This window comes from Bufo bufo, chromosome 5, assembly GCF_905171765.1.
Source record: "Bufo bufo chromosome 5, aBufBuf1.1, whole genome shotgun sequence".
NCBI lineage: Eukaryota > Metazoa > Chordata > Amphibia > Anura > Bufonidae > Bufo > Bufo bufo.
The window spans coordinates 546,310,623-546,334,544 of NC_053393.1; the positions used below are offsets into that span (position 1 = coordinate 546,310,623).

Here is a 23,922-nt window from a genome sequence, read left to right on the forward strand (position 1 = left end):
TGAAAGTCTGAAAGTTGTTCAGACGGATCCGTTTTGACTTACATTGAAAGTCAATGGGGGACGGATCCGTTTGAAAATTTAGCCATATTGTGTCAACATTGTAAGTCTGGACGGATCCGTTTGCCTCCGCACGGCCAGGCGGACACCCGAACGCTGCAAGCAGCGTTCAGGTGTCCGCTTGCTGAGCGGAGGACAAACGCTGCCAGACTGATGCATTCTGAGCGGATCCGCGTCCACTCAGAATGCATTGGGGCTGGACGGCTGCGTTCGGGGCCGCTTGTGAGAGCCTTCAAACGGAGCTCACATGCCTTACTGACTAGTGATTTAAATCAAATCCACCCTGATTTACAGAATAAGAGCAAATACAGAGGATTACACCCAGTATACAGGACAGAAGAAGTGGTACTGTGCAGTGTCCATATATACAGAATAAGAGCAGATACTGAGGATTACACCCTGTATACAGGACAGGAGAAATGGTGGGAGGAGTTGCTGTTCCTTCCTGTTCCCTGTTTCCTGTTGTTTGTGGGTGTGTGAGGTCCGGGAGGCTTACCAGCGCTTTGTTTGCCGGGGGAATTGCTACCCTTTCCCCAGGGGGTGGCAGTTTCTCCCGGTATGGATCCCCGGGCCTCCGGCTGCCGGCGTTCATCACCACGTGCCGGCAGCCGTGGCGGAGATGCGCGAGTGGAGAGGAGGGCCTCCAGGACTGGAGACCTGGGCTTAGATACCTTGACGCTACTGGAGGTGGACGACGACGCGGATGTGAAGATTCCGCAGCAAGCGGCCGCAAGGTCGCAGGTAATGGAGGGCAGCCCCGCAAGTGCCGCGGGCAGGAGGGGCCCTGCTACTAGGAGCGGCCGCGATCCCTGCAGTGAGCCCAATGGAGTGCCAGGTGAGGTCCGGAGGGGTCCCAGGAGAGCAGCCAGCTTGGGATCCTCTCTGGACATTTTGAGTCAGCACCCAAGAAAACAGGATGCTGTGGAAAGGCCCGCTGCTGCACAAGCAGCGGGTGGAAACATGAAAAGTGCAATGGCTGGACAAGCTGCCGGACGGACCGTTGGACGGGATACAGGGAAGGCTGTGGAGAAGGTGACGAGGCCAGAGGCTGAGGTAGGTGATTCAGCATGTGGTGTGTCTGTGTCGGTGCCTCAGCCCGGCAACAAAGTTACTGTAAAGAAGCATGGTGTCGGGGGTTCTTCCTGCCCAGCGGTTGAGAGACTGCATAATTGGGGTACTTTGGGCCCTAAGGAGTCTCCAAAAACCTTTTCCTCCCGGGTAGCATATTTCCTGAACATGCATGAGGAGGTCAAGAGGGAATTAAAAAGACTGAATGTGGAATTTAAAAATGTACAAATGCAACTTAAAATGGCGCCTAAGACAAAGAAGGCAATCCTCTCCTCCAGACTGGTGAGGTTGGAGGAGATAATCGCGGTTTTTGAGGAGAAGAGGGCCGCCATTGTGGAAAATGGCGGCCCATTCTTGGAGAAATTCAGGAATGACTGCAGGTTTCAGGGTATGTCTGGACTGTCTGGTACGCCTGGCCCCAGTTTGTCAGGGCAGCAGGCTGGAAGCCAGGGGAAGGTGGTACCAGGAACACAGGATTCGGAGGCGGACTCTCTGCCTTGTGGCCAGGGGGACCCCTCAGACCTGATTGCGGCCGCCTCCGGGGATGAAAGCGGGTCTGGGGGAAGGCTAATGCTGGAAGTCAGGCAGCTGGAGTCCCCGGTGGGCAGACTGTATTTTGGGGATGAGGAGGTCCCTGAGGATGAGCTGGTGAAAATCAGAAAGAAGAAAAATAAAACTGTAACGGAAGAAGTGCTTCAATTTGTGCCTTTTGAATCCGCTGCTGTGCCCAGCCCGGTTCCTGTAGTGGAATCGGGTCAAACAGTGCGGGAGATTAATTCTAAGATGGTGACGGGAGGTGCCCCCCCTTCCTGTAGTGGTAGGGTGGTCACAGGAAGCGCAGGGGGTAAAACCCCAAACAGTGTGGCGGACAAGGATGTGGTGATTGTGGACAAGGTTCAAGGTGGTGGTGCTGAGAAAGAGGATGTAAAGACTTTGGAACCTGGAGAGAACACTATGGTCGATTATCCCAGGACTGTGCGGGCCGTGGGGGGTGCGGGAGATGGGGAGTCCCCTGCGGGTTTTGCGGGGGGCTCCTCAGGGCCCGCCCCCAGTGATTCTCCGGTCTCTTTAGGGAACCCGACCAGTCCAGGGGGAGTGAAAGGTGATGCAAATGTGGTTGTTAATGGGATTGTGGGTAATAATGTGCAGGTGGCTGTGGGGGTGAATGAGAACGTAGACGAGGTTATAAATGAGGATACAAATGAATTGGTGAATGGGATTGTGGATGGGGAAGAAATTGAGATGGTGGATGAGGAAGCTTTGATTGAGGAGTATATTGCGGATACGGAAGTGGATGAAGAGGAGGAAGTTATGCGGAAGGAAGCAATGAGGAAGGATGTGAGAGAGAGGATGGCAAAAACAAAGACGTATGCGGGTGTTGTTTCGGGTGACTTTTTGCCCAAGGTTTCGGGCGGGGGTGACTTGCAGCGGCGCCTCCTGGAGGCCCTAAAAAAAGGACCGGGGACTTCCATACAGGTAGAGGGAGGGTCGGTTGACCTGGCTTTCTGGACAGAAAGGCATGGTTTTAGGGCCTTCCGAGAACAAAGGAGGGGTGAGATCGTATGGACTCACCCCACACCGGGGAGGGACCGTAGGAATGTGGCCCGTCTCTATTGGAGGAGTAAGGAAGCAGCAGTTCCTTCTAGGAAGACTGTTGTGGAACTTCTCCTGGGGGCGGGGTTTGTCGCGAATGACATCTTTGCGCTCATACATCCCTACGGCACCGCTATGTTCGACGTCAGCTTTGTTAGGCCGGAGGGTTTGGAGCTTTTCTGGTCTAAATATGAGCTGATGAAGAACACCCCGGAGTGGCGGGGTTTTGCCGTTGAGGCCATCACCCGCCAATCGACTGTGAAGACAGTGACCGTTTTGACCTGTAATGAATCACTGTCTAGTGTAGACATCATGACTTGGCTCAGTCGATATGGTAGGGTGGGGCAGTTCCCCGCCAAGGTGCTCGATGAGCATGGCATCTGGTCAGGTGCCTGGACCTTCAGCGTGGAGCTGTTTGATCGGGGCAATTCTGTTGCTCATATTCCCTCCTCTGCCTTCATAGGAAGGGATAGGATTATGGTGTTCTATAGGGGCCAGCCAAAGGTCTGTCACAAGTGCGGCAGTCCCACCCACTTCAGCGCACAATGCGATGTTCGCATGTGTGCGAAGTGTGGGGACACTGGTCATCTTGCCGCATCTTGTAGGCGGATCCGGTGCAACCTCTGTGGGGACCTAGGTCACCCGTTTAGTCGCTGTCCGCTTGCCTTCGCCAACAGGGTTCAGGGCCGGGCTCAAGATCAGGCAGGCACTAGCCGCGAGGCTGGGTCTGTGGTTGGGGAGGAGCCTGCTGCCGGGACTGAATCAGTTGGTGAGGGGACAAGCGCTGGAACTACTAGCGCTGGAAGAAGCAGGCAGGATCCGAAGAAGCAAAGGCCGTCCAAGATCAGGCGGCTAGAACAACGCCGTAAGGATAGGGAACAGGTAGCAGCTGATCCTTCAGCTGGTCTTTTGGCTGGTCTGGCTGAGGATCCCGGTTGTAGTGACCCGGGGTACAGCGACGATGGGGAACCAGAAGCCCAACCTGTGGAGGCTAACCCATCCGCCAACCCTGTCTCCTCGTACGGCGAAAGCTTGGACGAGGGTGGCAGAGCGTGGTTGGAGGGTAGGAGGAACAAGCGGAGTAAGAAGAAGAAGAAAGGAGAGGGTCGTAAGCCCTCTCTGGAGTGGGACCCATCTGTCCCACTCATCCTTGACCAGAGGCCTAAGGAAGGATCAACTGGGTCCCCTCTGGTGGAAGTCTCTAATCGGTACCAGGCCCTTGACGAGGATCCCCCAACTGCTTCAGCTGGGGGGGAGGAGGGTGTGGTGCCAGAACGCGTGGGGGCCTCCTCGCAGGCTGCCGGGCCCTGTCCTTCGGGGGGTAAATTACCTTCTGGAGGGGGGGCCAAGCCTGGAACCTTGGGCAAAAAGGATGGTATGGATGTCTCTGTATGTTTGAAAAGACAGAAGGAGTGTGATGGTTCAGATGAAAATGCTGATGGTGGTGGGGTGGGGAAAAAGAAGGCTATCTAACTCGATCATCAATGATGGCGGAACTCACCCCGTTGACACTGGCAAGCATTAACGTTGCCAGTATTAAGTCAGACGCAGCTCGTTTCCTGGCCTTTGATTTTTTTCAGCCGTATTGAAGCTGATATTTTGTTTTTGCAAGAGACCTGGTTAACAAGTACAACTCTGCTGGCAAAAGCCAAGCGAGAATGGCGGCTAGGTCCGTCTTTCTGGTCTCTTGCGGCCGAGCCACGTAGCGGGGTGGCGGTACTTTTTAAGACCGCCGAAAGAGTGGAATGCAGGAGGATAATCGAGTTAGAAATGGGAAGGTGCCTGATTTTAGATGTCCTCATGGGGAGACAAGAATTGAGACTAATAAACATCTACGGCCCACAGAGTAAGTGGGACCGCAAGTGTCTCCTCATGAGGATTAAGCCTTTTCTTTTTACCAGCCGGCAAGTGATCTTTGGAGGGGACTTCAACAATGTGACGAGGGCCTGTGATAGGGGAGGCTCCAAAGGTGGGCTGGATGCTGATAGCATTGTGTTGTCTAGGATAGTTGAGGATACTCGTCTGGTGGACGCCCATTTACGGCATAAGCCAGACCACGTGGATTTCACCTTTCATCAGGGAAATCGTAGGTCTAGAATAGATAGGTTTTATTTAAAGGAGGAGGCTGTTTTCTCGGCTTTAGAAGCCGTGGAAGTGGAATTCTCCGACCACTGTTTGATTATTTTTTCTTTGAATGTTGCAGAGACTCCCTGTATGGGCAGAGGTATGTGGAAGCTGAATTCATCTCTCCTGGAAGAAGTGACAATAAGACAGTCCTTTGAGGATTTCCTTCAGAGCCAGGAACCCTTGGTGGACCTCTGCAACAGTAAGTCGGAGTGGTGGGAGATATTCAAAAAAAGGACGGCGAGGTTTTTCCGTGAGCTTTCTAACCTCAGGAGCTGGGACAGATACTGTCTGTACCAGGAACTGAGGAAGAAACTTGAAAGACTGGTTTCGACGGGGGGTAGCCGTGAGGATATCTCTCGTGTGAAATCCTTGCTCAAGAGGTGTCAGTACGATAGATACGCCTCTTTGGTAGCTGAAAGGGATTTCGGGAAGTACCGCTCACCCGACCCCTTTGGAAACTGTAAGATGGCAGTAAAAAGTAAATTTGTGGTAGGCCTGGTCGACAGTACGGGTTCCCTGAATAGGTCCAAATCAGGGATCCTGGAGGTCGTCAGGTCTTTCTACTCTCACCTCTTGGGTAGGAAAGAACTAAATCGGGACAGTTTTTCAGCTTTCTTGGCTGAAGCTATTCCCAAGGCAGGAATAGACCCCTCTCTTGATGTTTTGGCAGAACCTATCAGGCAAGAGGAAGTGGGACTGGCCATTGATGGGCTTAGGCCCAAGAAATCGCCAGGTCCGGATGGCTTAACATCCGAGTGGTACAAGGCTTTCAAGGAACAATTCGTTCCTTTCTTGACCGAGGTGTTTAACGAGTGTCTTTCCTCGGGCACTCTGCCAAAGTCAATGGGTAAGTCAGCCCTGATTATTCTGTCAAAGGGTAAAGATCCATCCCGCATTGAGAACTGGAGACCCATATCGCTTCTCAATGTGGACAGGAAGATTCTGGCAAAAATACTTTTCTGCAGATTGGTGAAGTTTGCACCGAGACTTCTTTCTGGGGCTCAGCACTGCTCTGTTCCCGGTCGGAGCGCTTTTAGCGCCGTTCTCAGTGTCCGAGAAGCCGTGGAGCGGGGCAGGGCGGGTGTTTGGAAAGGGTTTCTGTTATCTTTGGACCAGGCGAAGGCTTTTGACCGGGTGAACCATGAGTACCTGTGGTCTGTTCTCTTGTGGTATGGTCTACCAGGGAGGTTTGTAGACTGGTTACAAACTTTGTACAAAGGGGCGGAGAGTTTCCCGTTGATTAACGGTTGGTCGGGTCGACCTTTTGAGGTGGCTTCTGGTGTCCGCCAGGGATGTCCTTTAAGCCCTTTGCTGTATGTGTTTGCGATTGATCCCTTCATTAGAAGGGTAGATCGTGGACCGTTGGCGGGGGTGGGGATGGAACTGGCGGTGCGGGGGCCATCTCTGAAGGTGGTGACATACGCCGATGATGTCTCCATTCTTGCCTCCTCGGAGGATGAGGTGAGCTGGGTGATGTCGGAGGTGGACTGCTATTCAGAGGTTTCTGGGTCTCAGATCAACTGGGACAAATGTGAGACTCTCTGGCTGGGGGAAGGGGATCCTGTTTTCGATCTCCAGGGCACTCTTCCAGAACCTCAGAAGTCCGTAAAGATCTTAGGCATCAATTTCGGCCAGGATGGAGATTATCATCAGCAAAATTGGGAGAGTAGACTAAAAGATGTCGCCCAAAAGGTGGACCGTTGGAAGGGATGGTCTTTATCCCTCAGGGAAAGGGTTCACCTGTGCAAAGCCTACCTGATTCCCGTGCTTTTGTATCTAAGCAGTGTTTGTGTTTTGCCAGGGTCTCTCTGGGGTACGGTCTACAGCCTCTTTTTCCAGATGTTGTGGGGAAACAGGCTGAACCTAATCAGGAGAGAGGTTACTTACCGCACAAGGAGACTAGGCGGGTTGGATATGGTCAACCCTGTGGTATTCTTAACAAATACCTTTTTGAAAATTAATATTGCAAACCTCTGGAAAGAGAGGGCTCCTTTGTGGGTAATTTCCTGTAGGGAGTGGTTTCGGCCTTTCTTCCAGGAATGGGAGACAGGAGGGCGAGTGAAAGACCTACGTGCGTCACATGGATATCTTCCGGCTTACGTTGCCCCGGTTCTGAGAATCCTGAGACGGTGGGGTCTGGGGAAGGGAGAGGTGGAGACCATGTCGAGGTTTTCCCTTGACAGGAAGGTTCTATCTTACCTTTTTCAGGCCCCACTGGCCTTGAGGGACTGCCCAAGTCAGGATCTGGAGGGTGGGCTGTCTTTGTTGAATTCAGAAAGGATCCCTAAGAAAGTTTGGGATGTGACTTGGCGCTGCTTCCACGGTAAGCTATATGTAAGGGACAATGTGAAGTGTAGAAACTCTGAGGAAAGGGGTTGTCCCCGGGAGGAGTGTGGTAACCTGCTGGAAACCATGGACCACTTCTTACTTCATTGTCTCTTTAATATAGAGGTATACAAAAGGGTGGGGGCTTCCATCGGTTGGCCTAGGCTGGCCGCCCTGTCCTATGCGGAGTGGGCCTATGGGGCTTTCAAAGACCTTGGTGGGAGGGACCGTCGCACTTTATTCGTAGTTAGTGCAGTGGTTAGGCACCACATCTGGTGTGCACGGTGTCTAGTGTCAACAAAGAGTCACAAAATCCTCCCGGTGGAGACGGTATATAGGAACATCATGGGTGACCTGGTGAAGGTACGCTCTCTTGAGTACGAAAGGTGGGGGGACCCCAAGGCCTCTCGTCTGTGGAGGGGCTTCTGTTTTGGGGTTCCTTAGCTGAGTAGTGCTCTTTTCCTGGTGGTGGGCTGATATAGCACACACATAGGTTTTTGTTTTGTAGTAATGCAAGTATGGAAAGGCTTACGGGTACCGAACCATAGCTGGTTTAGGTGTAATAGTATTGGTTTATGGTGTCTATATTGTATTATATAGGTATGTTTTGTATTATGTTAGTGTATGATAATATTATATTATTATATTAGTATTGTTAAGTTTATAGTGGGGTTTAGTTAGGTTGGGAGGGGGCTGGGAGGGAGGAGGGAGTGTATATATTTTTGTTTTCTATTATATATTATATACATATATAAAAAAAAAAAAAAATTATAAAAAGAAAAAAATAAAGAAAAAAATATATATATATAAAAAAAAAAAAAAAAGAAAAAAGGGTTTGTTTTGTTTGTTGCAAACTGACTGACCCCAGTCCGACTGGGGAAAGACTAGGACTTCTCAAAGCTCGGGGTTTATCCCCTTGGAACTTTGGGGGTTATCAGTTTGCATATTTGCTGTGGACTGGTGGTGGGTTAGTTAGATTTAGTTCTATAAGTTGTATATAATTTGTATATCATTTGTATATAGTTTGTGTATATAGTCGGTATATAGTTTGTATATAGTTTATGTATATTGTGTATATATTTTATTTTATGGATTTTATGTATACGTGTAAGATGTAAATATGTATAGTATGGGGTTACGAAAGTGTTTTAAGTGTGAATAGTATTGTAGGTTCTAGTGGGGTGGTGGACTGGTCGGGATGGGTTTAGTCATGTGTTTCGTTTCTGTGTATAGATATTGTTATGGCCTTTTGTTATTTATTTACAAATTAAAAGAGTCCATATATATACAGAATAAGAGCAGATACTGAGGATTACACCCTGTATACAGGACAGGAGAAGTGGTACTGTGCAGTGTCCATATATACAGAATAAGAGCAGATACTGAGGATTACACCCTGTATACAGGACAGGAGAAGTGGTACTGTGCAGTGTCCATATATACAGAATAAGAGCATATACTGAGGATTACACCCAGTATACAGGACAGGAGAAGTGGTACTGTGCAGTGTCCATATATACAGAATAAGAGCAGATACTGAGGATTACACCCAGTATACAGTACAGGAGAAGTGGTACTGTGCAGTGTCCATATATACAGAATAAGAGCATATACTGAGGATTACATCCAGTATACAGGACAGGAGAAGTGGTACTGTGCAGTGTCCATATATACAGAATAAGAGCAGATACTGAGGATTACATCCAGTATACAGGACAGGAGAAGTGGTACTGTGCAGTGTCCATATATATACAGAATAAGAGCAGATACTGAGGATTACACCCTGTATACAGGACAGGAGAAGTGGTACTGTGCAGTGTCCATATATACAGAATAAGAGCAGATACTGAGGATTACACCCAGTATACAGTACAGGAGAAGTGGTACTGTGCAGTGTATATATATACAGAATAAGAGCAGATACTGAGGATTACACCCTGTATACAGGACAGGAGAAGTGGTACTGTGCAGTGTCCATATATACAGAATAAGAGCAGATACTGAGGATTACACCCAGTATACAGTACAGGAGAAGTGGTACTGTGCAGTGTATATATATACAGAATAAGAGCAGATACTGAGAATTACACCCAGTATACAGGACAGGAGAAGTGGTACTGTGCAGTGTCCATATATACAGAATAAGAGCAGATACTGAGGATTACACCCAGTATACAGGAGAAGTGGTACTGTGCAATGTCCATATATACAGAATAAGAGCAGATACTGAGGATTACACCCAGTATACAGTACAGGAGAAGTGGTACTGTGCAGTGTCCATATATACAGAATAAGAGCAGATACTGAGGATTACACCCAGTATACAGTACAGGAGAAGTGGTACTGTGCAGTGTCCATATATACAGAATAAGAGCAGATACTGAGGATTACACCCTGTATACAGGACAGGAGAAGTGGTACTGTGCTGGGTCTATATATACAGAATAAGAGCAGATACTGAGGATTACACCCAGTATACAGGACAGGAGAAGTGGTACTGTGCAGTGTATATATATACAGAATAAGAGCAGATACTGAGGATTACACCCAGTATACAGTACAGGAGAAGTGGTACTGTGCAGTGTCCATATATACAGAATAAGAGCAGATACTGAGGATTACACCCAGTATACAGGACAGGAGAAGTGGTACTGTGCAGTGTATATATATATATATACAGAATAAGAGCAGATACTCTAACACAGAGATCCAACAGTATATTCTAACACAGAGGGGTTCCCATGGTGATGGGGACGCTTCAAGTTAGAATATACTAAGAACTGTGTACTAAGAACTCTCCGCTGCCACCAATGATGGGGGGGGGGGGATTTTAATTAGGGGGGGGAAGGGGGCCGCACTGGCCACCAATGAATTTAATACAGGGGAGGGAGGGAGGGGGGCCGCACTGGCCACCAATGAATTTAATACAGGGGAGGGGGGGCCGCACTGGCCACCAATGAATTTAATACAGGGGAGGGAGGGAGGGGGGGCCGCACTAGCCACCAATCAATTTAATACAGGGGAGGGAGGGAGGGGGGGCCGCACTGGCCACCAATGAATTTAATACGAGGGAGGGAGGTCTGCCCCCTGCTGCCTGGCAGCACCCGATCTCTTACAGGGGGCTATGATACGCACAATTAACCCCTCAGGTGCGGCACCTGAGGGGTTAATTGTGCTGATCACAGCCCCCTGTAAGAGATCGGGTGCTGCCAGGCAGCAGGGGGCAGTCATGTACACAGTTCTTTTAGTATAGTCTAACTTGAAGCGTCCCCATCACTATGGGAACGCCTCTGTGTTAGAATATACTGTCGGATCTGAGTTTTGACGATCTAACTCAAATCCGATGGTATATTCTAACATAGAGGCGTTCCCATGGTGATGGGGACGCTTCGGATTGGAGAAAACTCCGATCCGATGGTATATTAATAGGGACTCCTGACTTTACATTGAAAGTCAATGGGGGACGGATCTGTTTGCAATTGCACCATATTGTGTCAACGTCAAACGGATCCGTCCCCATTGACTTGCATTGTAAGTCAGGACGGATCCGTTTGGCGCCGCACGGCCAGGCGGACAACAAAACGACTTTTTCCTTCATGTCTGGTGAGCCTCCAAAAATCAAGGAAGACCCACGGACGAAAAAACGGAAACGGATCACTGAACAACGGAACCCCGTTTTGCGGACCGTGAAAAAATACGTGTGCATGAGGTCTAAGTCACACAGCATTATCTCATGTTAGTCGTCCATATCTTGACAAGTACGATTAAATCTCATTGCTCCTTGCAGTGACCCCCAAGTGAAGATCACGGTACCTTAGAATATTTTGCAATGCAGACTTGTAATCCGGGACGAAATGATCTGCAAGACTGTGGATCAACATGTAGACTTCCCATTGAAATCAATAGGGTTTGTGGGCAGATTTCATGCAAAATCTACATAAATATAGAACAGGGATGTTCAACCTGCAGCCCTCCAGCTGTTTTAAAACTACAACTCCCACCATGCCCTGCTGTAGGCTGATAGCTGTAAGCTGTTCGGGCATGATGGGCGTTGTAATTTTGCAACAGCTGGAGGGACGCAGGTTGAGCATGCCTGGACTACAGCTATCAGCCTACAGCAGCGCATGGTGGGAGTTGTAGTTTTACAACAGCTGGAGGTTGAGCATTCCCGATATAGAGTAACCTTCTACCTCTTCAATATAAATGTCAGTTGCCACTGTCCTGCTGACATTCTATTCATGAACCAGAAGGCACGGGGTTAACAGAGAAACAGGTTTTCCCAGATGGGTCACGGCTGTATTGAAAAGTGAATATATAAAGTGGAAAAAGGTTTAAAGATCTCTGCTAGATGTCAGTAACATTATGTCTCGAGGCTGGAAACCTGCCCCGTCTTACAGCTGCTGACAGAGCTGAGGTTCTGGAGTTCAGACTGATACGTCACCTGCACTGACACACTGTAACAAACTATCAGGACAGGAGGGAGTCATGTGCTGCTGATGTCTTTTCTTCCTAGGGAGGTGGACTGACTGTTGTAGTGTCACCAGACTCACCACAGCTGGTCAATGACAGGTTGGAGGCTACCCTCACAGAGGAGACTCTAGACTGGTACAATGTAACAGATTCTCAGCTGTGAGATGTATTAGTATAGGATGTGGTTTTAATCCTTTAACCCCCGGAGGAGTTTTCGTTTTTGAGTTTTCATTTTGCACTCCCTGCCTGTCCAGAGACATAACCTTTTTTTTTATTTTTCTGGTCACCTAGCCGTATGAGGGCTTGTTTTTTGTAGGTCAAGTTGTTGTTTTTACATCGTTCCCTATGAGATAAAACTGACCTGTTCCCTTCATTCTCTGGGTCAGTACGATTACAGCGATACCACATTTATATAGTTTTATGGGTTTTGTTTTTACAGCGTTCCCTATGAGATAAAACTGACTGTTCTCTTCATTCTCCGGGTCAGTACGATTACAGAGATACCACATTTACATATTTTTTTTTGTGATTTAAAGAGCTTCTGTCACCCCACTAAAGTCATTTTTTTTTGGCTACTTATAATCCCTATACCGCGATATATCAATACATAATGTTATTAATCATTTTGGTTCAGTAGTTAATTTAAAAAACTGAGTTTTATCATATGCAAATTACCTGTCTACCAGTAGGGCGTCTACTTGCTGGTAGCAGCCGCGTCCTCCTTTCATAATGACCCCCCTCCTCCTGTTGATTGACAAGGCCAGCGGACGCGCTCGTTCTCTGGCTGTCCCTGTCTACATTCAAAATCTGGCGCCTGCGCCGTACCTGTCTTCAGTCTGCGCAGGCGCACTGAGAGGTGGACGCTCGCTCGGCCGCTCCTTCCTCAGTGCGCCTGCGCCGGGTGTAGATGTGACGTCATCGGCGCAGGCGCATTGAGGATGGAGCGGCCGAGCGAGCGTCCACCTCTCAGTGCGCCTGCGTCGACTGAAGACAGGTACGGCGCAGGCGCCAGATTTTGAATGTAGACAGGGACAGCCAGAGAACGAGCGCGTCCGCTGGCCTTGTCAATCAACAGGAGGAGGGGGCGTCATTATGAAAGGAGGACGCGGCTGCTACCAGCAAGTAGACGCCCTACTGGTAGACAGGTAATTTGCATATGATAAAACTCAGTTTTTTAAATTAACTACTGAGCCAAAATGATTAATAACATTATGTATTGATATATCGCGGTATAGGGATTATAAGTAGCCAAAAAAAAATGACTTTAGTGGGGTGACAGAAGCCCACAATGGTGTGCTTGGTTTTAACGTAACTTTATTCTTTCATGAGTTATTTACAAGTTTCTCTTTGTTTACAGCCATTGACATGTCGCCGAGGTTAACACGTGAGGAGCGGATAGAAATTGTGTTGATGTCTGGTGAACACAGTAACCGGGTCATTGCAGCAGATTTCAATGCCATCTCCCATGCTACAGTTAGCAAACTGCTTGCTAAGTTTCGTGAAACTGGTTCAGTGTTGGATTTGCCAAAATGTGGACGCATGAAATCTGTCTCTAATGAAGAAACACCAGTGGCTGTCCTAGCTTCATTCAGCAAGAGCCCACAGCGTAGCACTCGCCGCATGTCACTGGAGAGTGGCATTAGACGAACATCCCTTTGGCGGATATTAGCTACTCACAAATGGCGTCCTTACAAACTCCAGCTACTGCAGCATCTCAACGAGGATGACCCAGATCGGCGCACTGAATTTGCAGAATGGGCAAAACAAAAATTGGAATAGGACCCTCAGTTTACGCAGAAGATTTTGTTCAGTGATGAGGCAAACTTTTATGTGAATGGTGAAGTTAACAAACAAAACCACCGCTATTGGTCTGACACTAACCCACATTGGATAGATACCTCCAAGACTGTTATGGTGTGGTATATGGGGTACAAAGATAGTGGGGCCATTCTTCATCAATGGAAACCTCAAGGCCACTGGATATGCAAAATTGCTACATGATGATGTGTTTCCCTCTTTATGCACTGAAGCTGGCACCTTCCCTGAGTTTTTCCAGCAAGATGGTGCACCACCACATTATGGGTGTCAGGTCCGAGCATTCCTAGATGAACAGTTTCCTGAAAAGTGGATTGGTCGTCGTGGGCCAGTTGAATGGCCCCCAAGGTCTCCCGATCTGACCCCCTTAGACTTTTATCTTTGGGGTCATCTGAAGGCAATTCTCTATGCTGTGAAGATACGAGATGTGCAGCACCTGAAACTACGGATACTGGAAGCCTGTGCTAGCATTTCTCCTGCGGTGTTGCTATCAGTGTGTGAAGAGTGGGAGAAGAGGGTTGCATTGACAATCCAACACAATGGGCAGCACATTGAACACATTTTATAAGTGGTCAGAAACTTGTAAATAACTCATGAAAGAATAAAGTTACGTTAAAACAAAGCACACCATTGTTTTTCTTGTGAAATTCCTAATAAGTTTGATGTGTCACATGACCCTCTTCTTATTGAAAAAACAAAAGTTGGATTCAAAATGGCCGACTTCAAAATGGCCGCCATGGTCACCACCCATCTTGAAAAGTTTCCCCCCTCACGTATACTAATGTGCCACAAACAGGAAGTTAATATCACCAACCATTCCCATTGTATTAAGGTGTATCCATATAAATGGCCCACCCTGTACACATGATTGTCCAAAAAACTTTAGGAATCCAGCTCAAAGCAAAAACAGAGGAATCTTTTTTTCAGCGGTTAAAAAATTCCAGTACAGGGTATAATGTAAGTTTTTAACCACTGAAATAAGATTCCCCTGTTTTTGCTTTGAGCTGGATTCCTAAAGTTTTTGGGATTATCGTTGGAACATATAAGCCCAGGGGCTGTTGTCCGTGCTCTGCGTAGCAGGTTGCAGGCGAGAGCTGCTTTTTTCTAATTTTTTCACTACACATGATTGGCATAGCTTCGTCCGTAACAACCTGATCTATAAAAAGATCACGTTATTTATCCAGCTAGTCGGAAAAAAAACTATGACAGAATAGCAATTTTTGCTCATCTCACCTCACAAAAAAATGGTATAAAAAGTAATTAAAAAAAAAAAATCAGATGTACCCCAAAATGGTACCAATAAAAACAGCAATCTGTCCCGCAAAAAAACAAGCCCTCAGACAGATACGCTGGTGGAAAAATAAAATTTTTATGGATGTTAGTTTGTGGTGATGCAAAATAAAACTTATTTTTGATCAAAAATTTTACGCTGAAAATTTAGGAAAACAAAAAAATACAATAAATGTGGTATCGCCATAACCGTAACGTCCTACAGAATAAAGTTATCATATAATATACACCACATGGGGAACCCCATAAAAAATAAAAACACTTACAGAATTGCAATTTTTTGCATCTTCTCTTCAAAAAATGGAATAAAAAGTGATAAAGAAATCATATGTACCCAAAATGGTACAAAAAAAAAAAAAAACTACAGCTTCTCCTGCAAAAAACAAACCCTAACACAACTCAGTGAACTAATTTTTTTTTAAATATTTATGGCCCATAAATACAATTTAGGCAAATTTCATGTTAGTATATCCATATGTTGCTCCTTCCCTCCTGAATGCTGTTATGTCCCCAGTGGGGTGCACTTTCCCCTGTTACCCCTTGATAAAATGAAAAATGTTGGCCAAAAGTGACATTTTCTTGTAAAATATGTAATTTTTCATTTTCACAGCCAAGTGTTTCTTTATTCTATGAAACAAAGTGCTCACTACCCCCCTTTAAATATTCCTTGGGGGGAGTAGTTTCCAACATGGGGTCATTTTTATGGGGGTTTTCCACTGTAGGGGTGTATCAGGAGGTCTTCAATTGCAACATTGACCCAGAAAATAATTCCAGCAAATTCTGCCCTCCAAAAACCATATGGTGTTCCTTCCCTTCTAAGCCCTGCCGTGTGCCCATACAACACTTTACAACAACATACGGGTGTTTCTGTAAACTGCAGAATAGGGGTAAAAATATTGAGCTTTGTTTGGTTGTAAAATCTTGATGTTTTACAGGAAAATTGGTGAAAAAAGAAAGTGACATTTTAAAATGTCTCATCTATTTTCCTTAAATTCATGTGGGACACCTGAAGAGTTAACACAGTTTCTAAAATCAGTTTTGAGGGATGTCGTTTCTAAAATGGGGCTATTTGGGTGGTTCTATTATGTAGTCCCCAAAAAGTGACTTCAAAACAGAATTCGTCCTTTAAAAAATGGGTTTTGGAAATTTTCGGAAAAATTTTAAAATTAGCTTCTAAATTACCACATAAAGGGACACGTCAGATTTGCAACATTTGGCCTGGTCCTTAAAACGGTATTCCCATCACAGATAATGGGGGCATATCGCTAGGATATTCTCCCATTGTCTGATAGGTGCGGGTCCTACCTCTGGGACCCACACCTACAACGAGAGCGGAGCGGGTAGAGCTGTGGCTAGAGGACCCCGGATTTCCCAGGGTCTGGCCACCACCAATCGCTACTCCCCGTTGCTCCCATAGAAGTGAATGGAAGCGGTCCAGGCATGCGCGGCCCCTGCTCCCATTCATTTCTATGGGGGCAGTGCGCGGCTATTTTCGGCGGCCCCATAGAAATGAATGGAGGGCGGCTGCGCATGCGCAATGTGCCCTCCACTACTTTCCCCACTAAGTTCTCCGTATAGGTGCAGGTCCTAGAGGTGGGACCCGCACCTATCAGACAATGGGGGCATATCCTAGCGATATGCCCCCATTGTCTATGACTATAACAAAACTGTCTGCAAAGAAGACAAGCAGCACAGCAGGTGCCAGGCGTCTAAGTCCGGACAGAAAGTGAAAGGAGCCGTCTGATTGGTGGTCACTGCGGCAACCAATGTTTTCTCTTTACAAATAGAGACCTTACTGAGAAAAGCCAGAGCACGAAATACAACCCTGTGCACACAGCGTCAGGACGAAGACCCCGCTACAAGGGATAATGTAGTAGATGTCACCTGCAGTCCTATGTAACACCACAGATAACCCAGTGATAACGCTCCGAGTACAGAGAATGTAGCAGAGGTCACCTGCAGTCCTATGTAACACCACAGATAACACAGTGATAACCCTCCGAGTATAGATAAATGTAGTAGAGGTCACCTGCAGTCCTATGTAACACCACAGATAACATAGTGATAATTCTCTGAGTACAGATAATGTAGTAGATGTCTCCTGCAGTCCTATGTAACACCACAGATAACACAGTGATAACTCTCTGAGTACAGATAATGTAGTAGATGTCACCTGCAGTCCTATGTAACACCACAGATAACAGTGATAACCCTCCGAGTACAGATAATGTAGTAGATGTCACCTGCAGTCCTATGTAACACCACAGATAACATAGTGATAATTCTCTGAGTACAGATAATGTAGTAGATGTCTCCTGCAGTCCTATGTAACACCACAGATAACACAGTGATAATTCTCTGAGTACAGATAATGTAGTAGATGTCTCCTGCAGTCCTATGTAACACCACAGATAACAGTGATAACCCTCCGAGTACAGATAATGTAGTAGATGTCATCTGCAGTCCTATGTAACACCACAGATAACACAGTGATAATTCTCTGAGTACAGATAATGTAGTAGATGTCACCTGCAGTCCTATGTAACACCACAGATAACACAGGGTGATATGACTGGTTATAGCCAAATGACAACCCCGGCTCTGCTACATCTACAGTGGCGGAAATAATTATTTGACCCCTCACTGATTTTGTAAGTTTGTCCAATGACAAAGAAATGAAAAGTCTCAGAACAGTATCATTTCAATGGTAGGTTTATTGTAACAGTGGCAGATAGCACATCAAAAGGAAAATCGAAAAAATAACTTTAAATAAAAGATAGCAACTGATTTGCATTTCATTGAGTGAAATAAGTATTTGAACCCTCTAACAAAAAAAGACTTAATACTTGGTGGAAAAACCCTTGTTTGCAAGCACAGAGGTCAAACGTTTCTTGTAATTGATGACCAAGTTTGCGCACATTTTAGGAGGAATGTTGGTCCACTCCTCTTTGCAGATCATCTCTAAATCCCTAAGGTTTCGAGGCTGTCTCTGTGCAACTCTGAGCTTGAGCTCCCTCCATAGGTTTTCGATTGGATTAAGGTCCGGAGACTGACTAGGCCACTCCATGACCTTAATGTGCTTCTTCTTGAGCCACTCCTTTGTTGCCTTTGCTGTATGTTTTGGGTCATTGTCGTGCTGGAACACCCATCCACGACCCATTTTCAGTTTCCTGGCAGAGGGAAGGAGGTTGTCGCTCAGGATTTCACGATACATGGCTCCGTCCATTTTCCCGTTTATGTGAATAAGTTGTCCTGTGCCCTTAGCAGAAAAACACCCCCAAAGCAAAATGTTTCCACCCCCATGCTTGACGGTGGGGACGGTGTTTTCGGGGTCATAGGCAGCATTTTTCTTCCTCCAAACACAGCGAGTTGAGTTAATGCCAAAGAGCTCTATTTTGGTCTCATCAGACCACAGCACCTTCTCCCAGTCACTCTCTGAATCATTCAGGTGTTCATTGGCAAACTTCAGACGGGCCTGCACATGTGCCTTCCTGAGCAGGGGGACCTTGCGAGCCCTGCAGGATTTTAATCCATTGCGGTGTAATGTGTTTCCAATGGTTTTCTTGGTGACTGTGGTCCCTGCTAATTTGAGGTCATTAACTAACTCCTCCCGTGTAGTTCTAGGATGCTTTTTCACCTTTCTCAGAACCATTGACACCCCACGAGGTGAGATCTTGCGTGGAGCCCCAGAGCGAGGTCGATTGATGGTCATTTTGTGCTCCTTCCATTTTCGAACAATCGCACCAACAGTTGTCACCTTCTCTCCCAGCTTCTTGCTAATGGTTTTGTAGCCCATTCCAGCCTTGTGCAGGTCTACAATTTTGTCTCTGACATCCTTGGACAGCTCTTTGGTCTTTCCCATGTTGGAGAGTTTGGAGTCTGCTTGATTGATTGATTCTGTGGACAGGTGTCTTTTATACAGGTGACTAGTTAAGACAGGTGTCCTTAATGAGGGTGACTAATTGAGTAGAAGTGTCTAACCACTCTGTGGGAGCCAGAACTCTTAATGGTTGGTAGGGGTTCAAATACTTATTTCACTCAATGAAATGCAAATCAGTTGCTATCTTTTATTTAAAGTTATTTTTTCGATTTTCCTTTTGATGTGCTATCTGCCACTGTTACAATAAACCTACCATTGAAATGATACTGTTCTGAGACTTTTCATTTCTTTGTCATTGGACAAACTTACAAAATCAGTGAGGGGTCAAATAATTATTTCCGCCACTGTATATCCTCCCATCTTGCATATATTGTACATAAACATTTCTTCTTTATGAAAGTAACTTCCCGACCACAGAGGGCGCCACGCTCTGCCACATGTGGTCACCGGACGCCTCCACCTGCAGTCAGTGACCCTAAAAAGTCCCTAGTAAAATATGTCCTTGAGTCGTCCTCTAGTCATACAGTACAATACCCATTATGCTTCATTACTACAACCACCCCCATCCTACCACTGCTGTTGGAGGAAGATTTGTTTTTCAGGCACTCGGGAAAGCTGGGTGACAACCTTAGCGGGAGCTGTGACAGAGGACATACTGGTTGTCACCCAGCTTGGTAAAAGAGTAATTTACACTGGGGAGGGGTCGGTAACGGGGAGATGAACGCTCTGCGGAGCAGAGCGACAGAGGGTGACGGGGCACAGAGGGGTAAATGGGGTGAAGTGCCAACAGCAGCCAAAGGCACTGGGTGCCACATGGATGGCAGCTGGCACAAGAGGTCTCAAGTCAGGCTGATAAAGTCAGGACCCCTGTGTCCACTAGTGATGTGCCACGTTAGGACCACTGTGTTCACTACTGAGGTGCCACGTTAGGACCTCTGTGTTCACTACTGATGGCAATTTACGACCCCTTTTTTCAATTCACATATTAGGACCCGTGTCCACTACTGATATGTCACCTTAGGACCCATGTGCCCACTACTGAAGTGCCACGTTAGGATCCCTGCACCCACTGCTGAGGTGTCACTTGTTAAGACCCCCCTGTGTCTACTACTGAGGTGTTACCTTAGGACCCGTGTCCACTACTGATGTTACAAATAAGGAACCCCTGTGCGCACAACTAATATTTCACATTAGGACCTATGTGCCGACCACTGATATGTCACATGTTAGGGCCCCTGTGCACACTACTGATATGTCACATGTTAGGGCCCCTGTGTGTACTACCGAGGTGTCACATGTTAGGTCCTCTGTGTTCACTACTGATTTGTGACATGTTGGGACCCTTGTGAACATAACTGATGTGTCACGTTAGGACCCCTGTGTCCACCACTGATATATCACATGTTAAGACCGCTGCGCCCACTACTGATGTGTCACATGTAAAGACCCCTGCACTCGCTACAGATATGTCACATATTAGGCGTCTGCTAATGGCTGATCTCCGCTATGTCGCATGTTAGAAGCTATGCACCCACTACTGAGGTGTCACGTTAGAACCCATGTCCACTACTTATATGTCATGACCCAAGTGCCCACTTTTGATGTGTCACATGTTAAGACCCCTGTGGTCATTACTCATATGTTAGGACCCATGTGCCCACTTATGATGTGTCACATGTATGTTAGGACCCATGTGCCAGATGCTGATTATTGGCATTCCCCATATCAGGAACCCATGCCCACTGCTACTGTTACTCTCCATGTCAGTGCACGTGAGCCCACTGATAACTACACGTCACATGTCCGGACCCATGTGCCCGCTGCTGGTTATTTGTATGTTCATGTGCAATTCTCTTTGCCCACTTTTAGTTGTTGATATGCTGACTATTGAAATGTAGCACGTCAGGACCCCCGTGCCTTGTCCTAATATTAACATGTCAGGACCCCTATGCCCACTGCTGGCTACTGATATGTCACAACAGGACTCTTGTGCCAGCTGCTGGCTACTGATATGTCATGACAGGACTCCAGTGCCCGCTGCTGGTTATTGATATTTCACGACAAGACCCTTGTGCCCGCTGCTGGTTATTGACATGTCACATCTAAGGAGCCCTGTGCCCACTGCTGGTTATTCATAAGTTACATGTCAGCACCCATGTGCCTGCTGTTAGTTATTGATATTTCATGACAAGACCCATGTGCCAGCTGATGGTTATTAATCTTACATGTTAGTACCCATGTGCCCGCTGCTGGTTATTGACATGTCACATCTAAGGGGCCCTGTACCCGCTGCTCGTTATTGATAAGTTACATGTCAGCACCCATGTGCCCGCTGCTGGTTATTGATGTACCATGTCAGCACCCATGTGCCCGCTGCTGGTTATTGATGTACCATGTCAGCACCCATGTGCCCGCTGCTGGTTATTGATGTACCATGTCAGCACCCATGTGCCTGCTGCTGGTTATTGCTATGTCACATCTCCGGAGCCCTGTGCCCGCTGCTGGTTATTGATACGGATGTAGCAGGGTTAACACACATGCTTTATGAGACATGTTATCTAAACTAAATGCGTCAAGCAATTGCTTTTGTTTCAAGATAAGACTTAACGCGATGAGTTAAGACATTTGAGTTAAGAGTGTGTGTGTTCCCCCTGCTACATCTGTATGTCAATTGTCAGGATGCTGTATCCACTGCTAGCTACTGGTATACCCCATGTATGGACCCCTGTGCCCATGAGTATCCCAGGGGGAGACAGTAACAACCACAAGAAACCATTTCTTACTTTGTCCTTCGAATTTCCTTATAATGGTGTCCAGGAAGGTGTTCTGAGGGGCGACGTGACCTCTTCGGACAGGCATCCTTATCCCATGGGTATCTCCTGCCGTCTATCCTGCTCCGCACAGATCACATGAAGGGTGGTGGTACGTACCACCCCTACCACACAACAAGCAGCACGTGCAATGTCCTAGTCTGATCCAAGCAAAATTGATCCAAAAAAGCGGACATAGAGAGCCAGCGAGGTCCACGGGCCGGAGCCGCCAGATCCAAGGGTTCCAACTTCCGGGAACTGGAGGACTGGTAACCTCGGCCCATACAGCTACCCGATGCCGGTGGTCTTCTTGCGGCTCATTGGTAGCTGATAATCTCTTACCTGGGGTCGGGGAATGTTTATGAAGAAGTCCTATAATGCCAGGCTGTGCCCATCCACCTGCTGCACTGACAGCACCTGTATTCAAATCAGCCGCTGACTCTCAATGCCAATCACTGGGGCTCACCTACACGTGCGGCAGGGGCTCTATTAACCCTTTCTAGCCTCAAGCAGAAGTATGCTTAGACAGCAGAAGTCAGAACGGGCATCAGGCACAGAGGCTGGAGGTGAATATGTGATTATCTCATCCAGAGCAGCCCATAATAAGCTGATATCTGTAAGACCCTCACCCTCCGTGCATTCAGTGTATTATATGCAGCGTCACAGGGCAGAGGGTACATGTATATGTGTCTAGGATACCAGGCTGGGGGTATAGGTTCAAGCAAAGAACTTCCACAATGTATACACAGGCCTGCGATGCCAGGTGCCCACCCTATTACCTAATGTTAGAGGCTATGAGGGTCCCTGGGCACAATGCACGGGCCGGCCTGCAATACCCCATAAAATCAAAGGAGACCACTATGCAGGGAACTTGTATCTGCAACCTGTACTACCCCCCAATGCCAGGTGCCCACCCTGAAGGTTCGCTATCACTGACCACAAGGCAAGGGGCGCTGGACCCCCCCCCCCCCCAGAAAACTTCCACAGTGCACCCCGCTCCTCAAGGATAAGTCATCTGACTAAGGAGAGGTCTGTGGTACCCGACCTAAGACTGGCACACTTGTTACGTCCTGAAGAATAATCCGGGAGGGCATGTAGGAAAAGCCTGAACGTTCCAGCGCGCAATCCCAATAGCGGCGCTGATGAAGATATCCCAGTGGCCTTGGGTGCTGGTGGCGCTATTATCCCATGATCCTTTGTTGAGGAAGGCGGGAATCGGTGGGGAGCGTGCACAGGAGGGAGGTCAGAGATCCGGGTGACGGGTCTATCCGGGGTGTTGCTCGTCACCTGCTCAGGCGCCCCCTTGTCGGTGACTAGGTCCCCTTTGTCTGGCAGGGTGCAGGACGCGTGCTCTAGCTGCTGGCTGGCAGGCAGCCTGGGCCGTCTCCTCCAGAAGGCATCCCCTTATTAGGAGAGAAGGCAGCAGGGGATGCTCGGGGAGACGGATGGTGTTGTGCCTGTTATTGCTTGTTGATGCCGCTGCTCCTCCTCCTCCTCCTCGCCCTTCCTCCCCCCTCCGCTGTCAGACAGAAGGGATTCCCAGCTGGGAAGCATCACAGGCTGCAGGCTCCTGTGTTATGGAGAGAAGGGTGGGGGGTGACAGGAGACAGGTCTGTGCAGCCCACCAGAGATAGGGGTGGGGGGGGGAGAAGATGAGGTGGAGCCACCGCTGCTGATGCCTCATCCAGACGACGCCTCCGTCACATGCACAGGGTCTGGTGGAGCTGGTAAAGAGAGGGTTAAAGAGAAGAAATGAAAGGAGAAATTAACAATTAGGGTTCACCGTGATATGATGGATGGATGGATGGATGATCGCGGCGCGAGGAAGAAGAGGTGTGAGGCGCGGGACAAAAGGAGAGGTGTGAGGCACGCGACAAAAGGAGAGGGTATGAATGAGGTGCTGCATAAGATGAGAGAGAAAGGTGGACGAGGCATGACTTGCTGGCGGACAGGAGAAAGATAAACGAATGAGGTGTGAGGCATTACAAGGGATAAAAGAAAAGAATGAATGAGGCACGAAGTTCTGGAAGAGAAGAGAGAAATGCATGAATGAGGCATGAAGTGCTGAACCAGAATAAAAAGAGCAATCAATGAGGTTTGAGGTACTAGAAGGCACAAGAGAAATAAATGAATGAGGCATGAGGTACTGGGGGACAAATGAATGAGGCATGAGGTACTGGGGGACAAATGAATGAGGCATGAGGTACTGGGGGACAAATGAATGAGGTATGAGGTACTGGAAGACAGGAGAGAAATGAGTAAATGAGGCATGAAATGCTGAACTAGAATAAAAAGAGCAATCAATGAGGTATGAGGTGCTGGGAGACAGATGAATGAATGAGGCATGAGGTGCTGGGAGACAGGAGACAGATGAATGAATGAGGCATGAGGTGCTGGATGAAGATGACATGACCGAGGCATGTCGTGCAGGTCGGAGGATAACTGAGGCACCAGGCGCAGGAGCTGTTCATCTAACACAGGGATCCC

The 23,922-nt window shown here is 47.6% G+C and overlaps 1 protein-coding gene across 2 annotated transcripts in view; it reads right to left on the reverse strand.

Moving 5' to 3' along the window:
* KCNH2 (potassium voltage-gated channel subfamily H member 2) overlaps window positions 1-22,963 on the reverse strand; it is a 246,775-nt gene extending 223,812 nt beyond the window's left edge. For both annotated transcript variants that reach the window (XM_040431368.1, XM_040431367.1), the window contains exon 1: window positions 21,409-22,963. In XM_040431368.1, the coding sequence (XP_040287302.1) occupies window positions 21,409-21,484 (76 nt within the window). In that variant the 5' untranslated portion in view covers window positions 21,485-22,963. The remainder of the gene's footprint in view (window positions 1-21,408) is intronic.
* Between the last annotated feature and the right edge of the window lie 959 nt (window positions 22,964-23,922).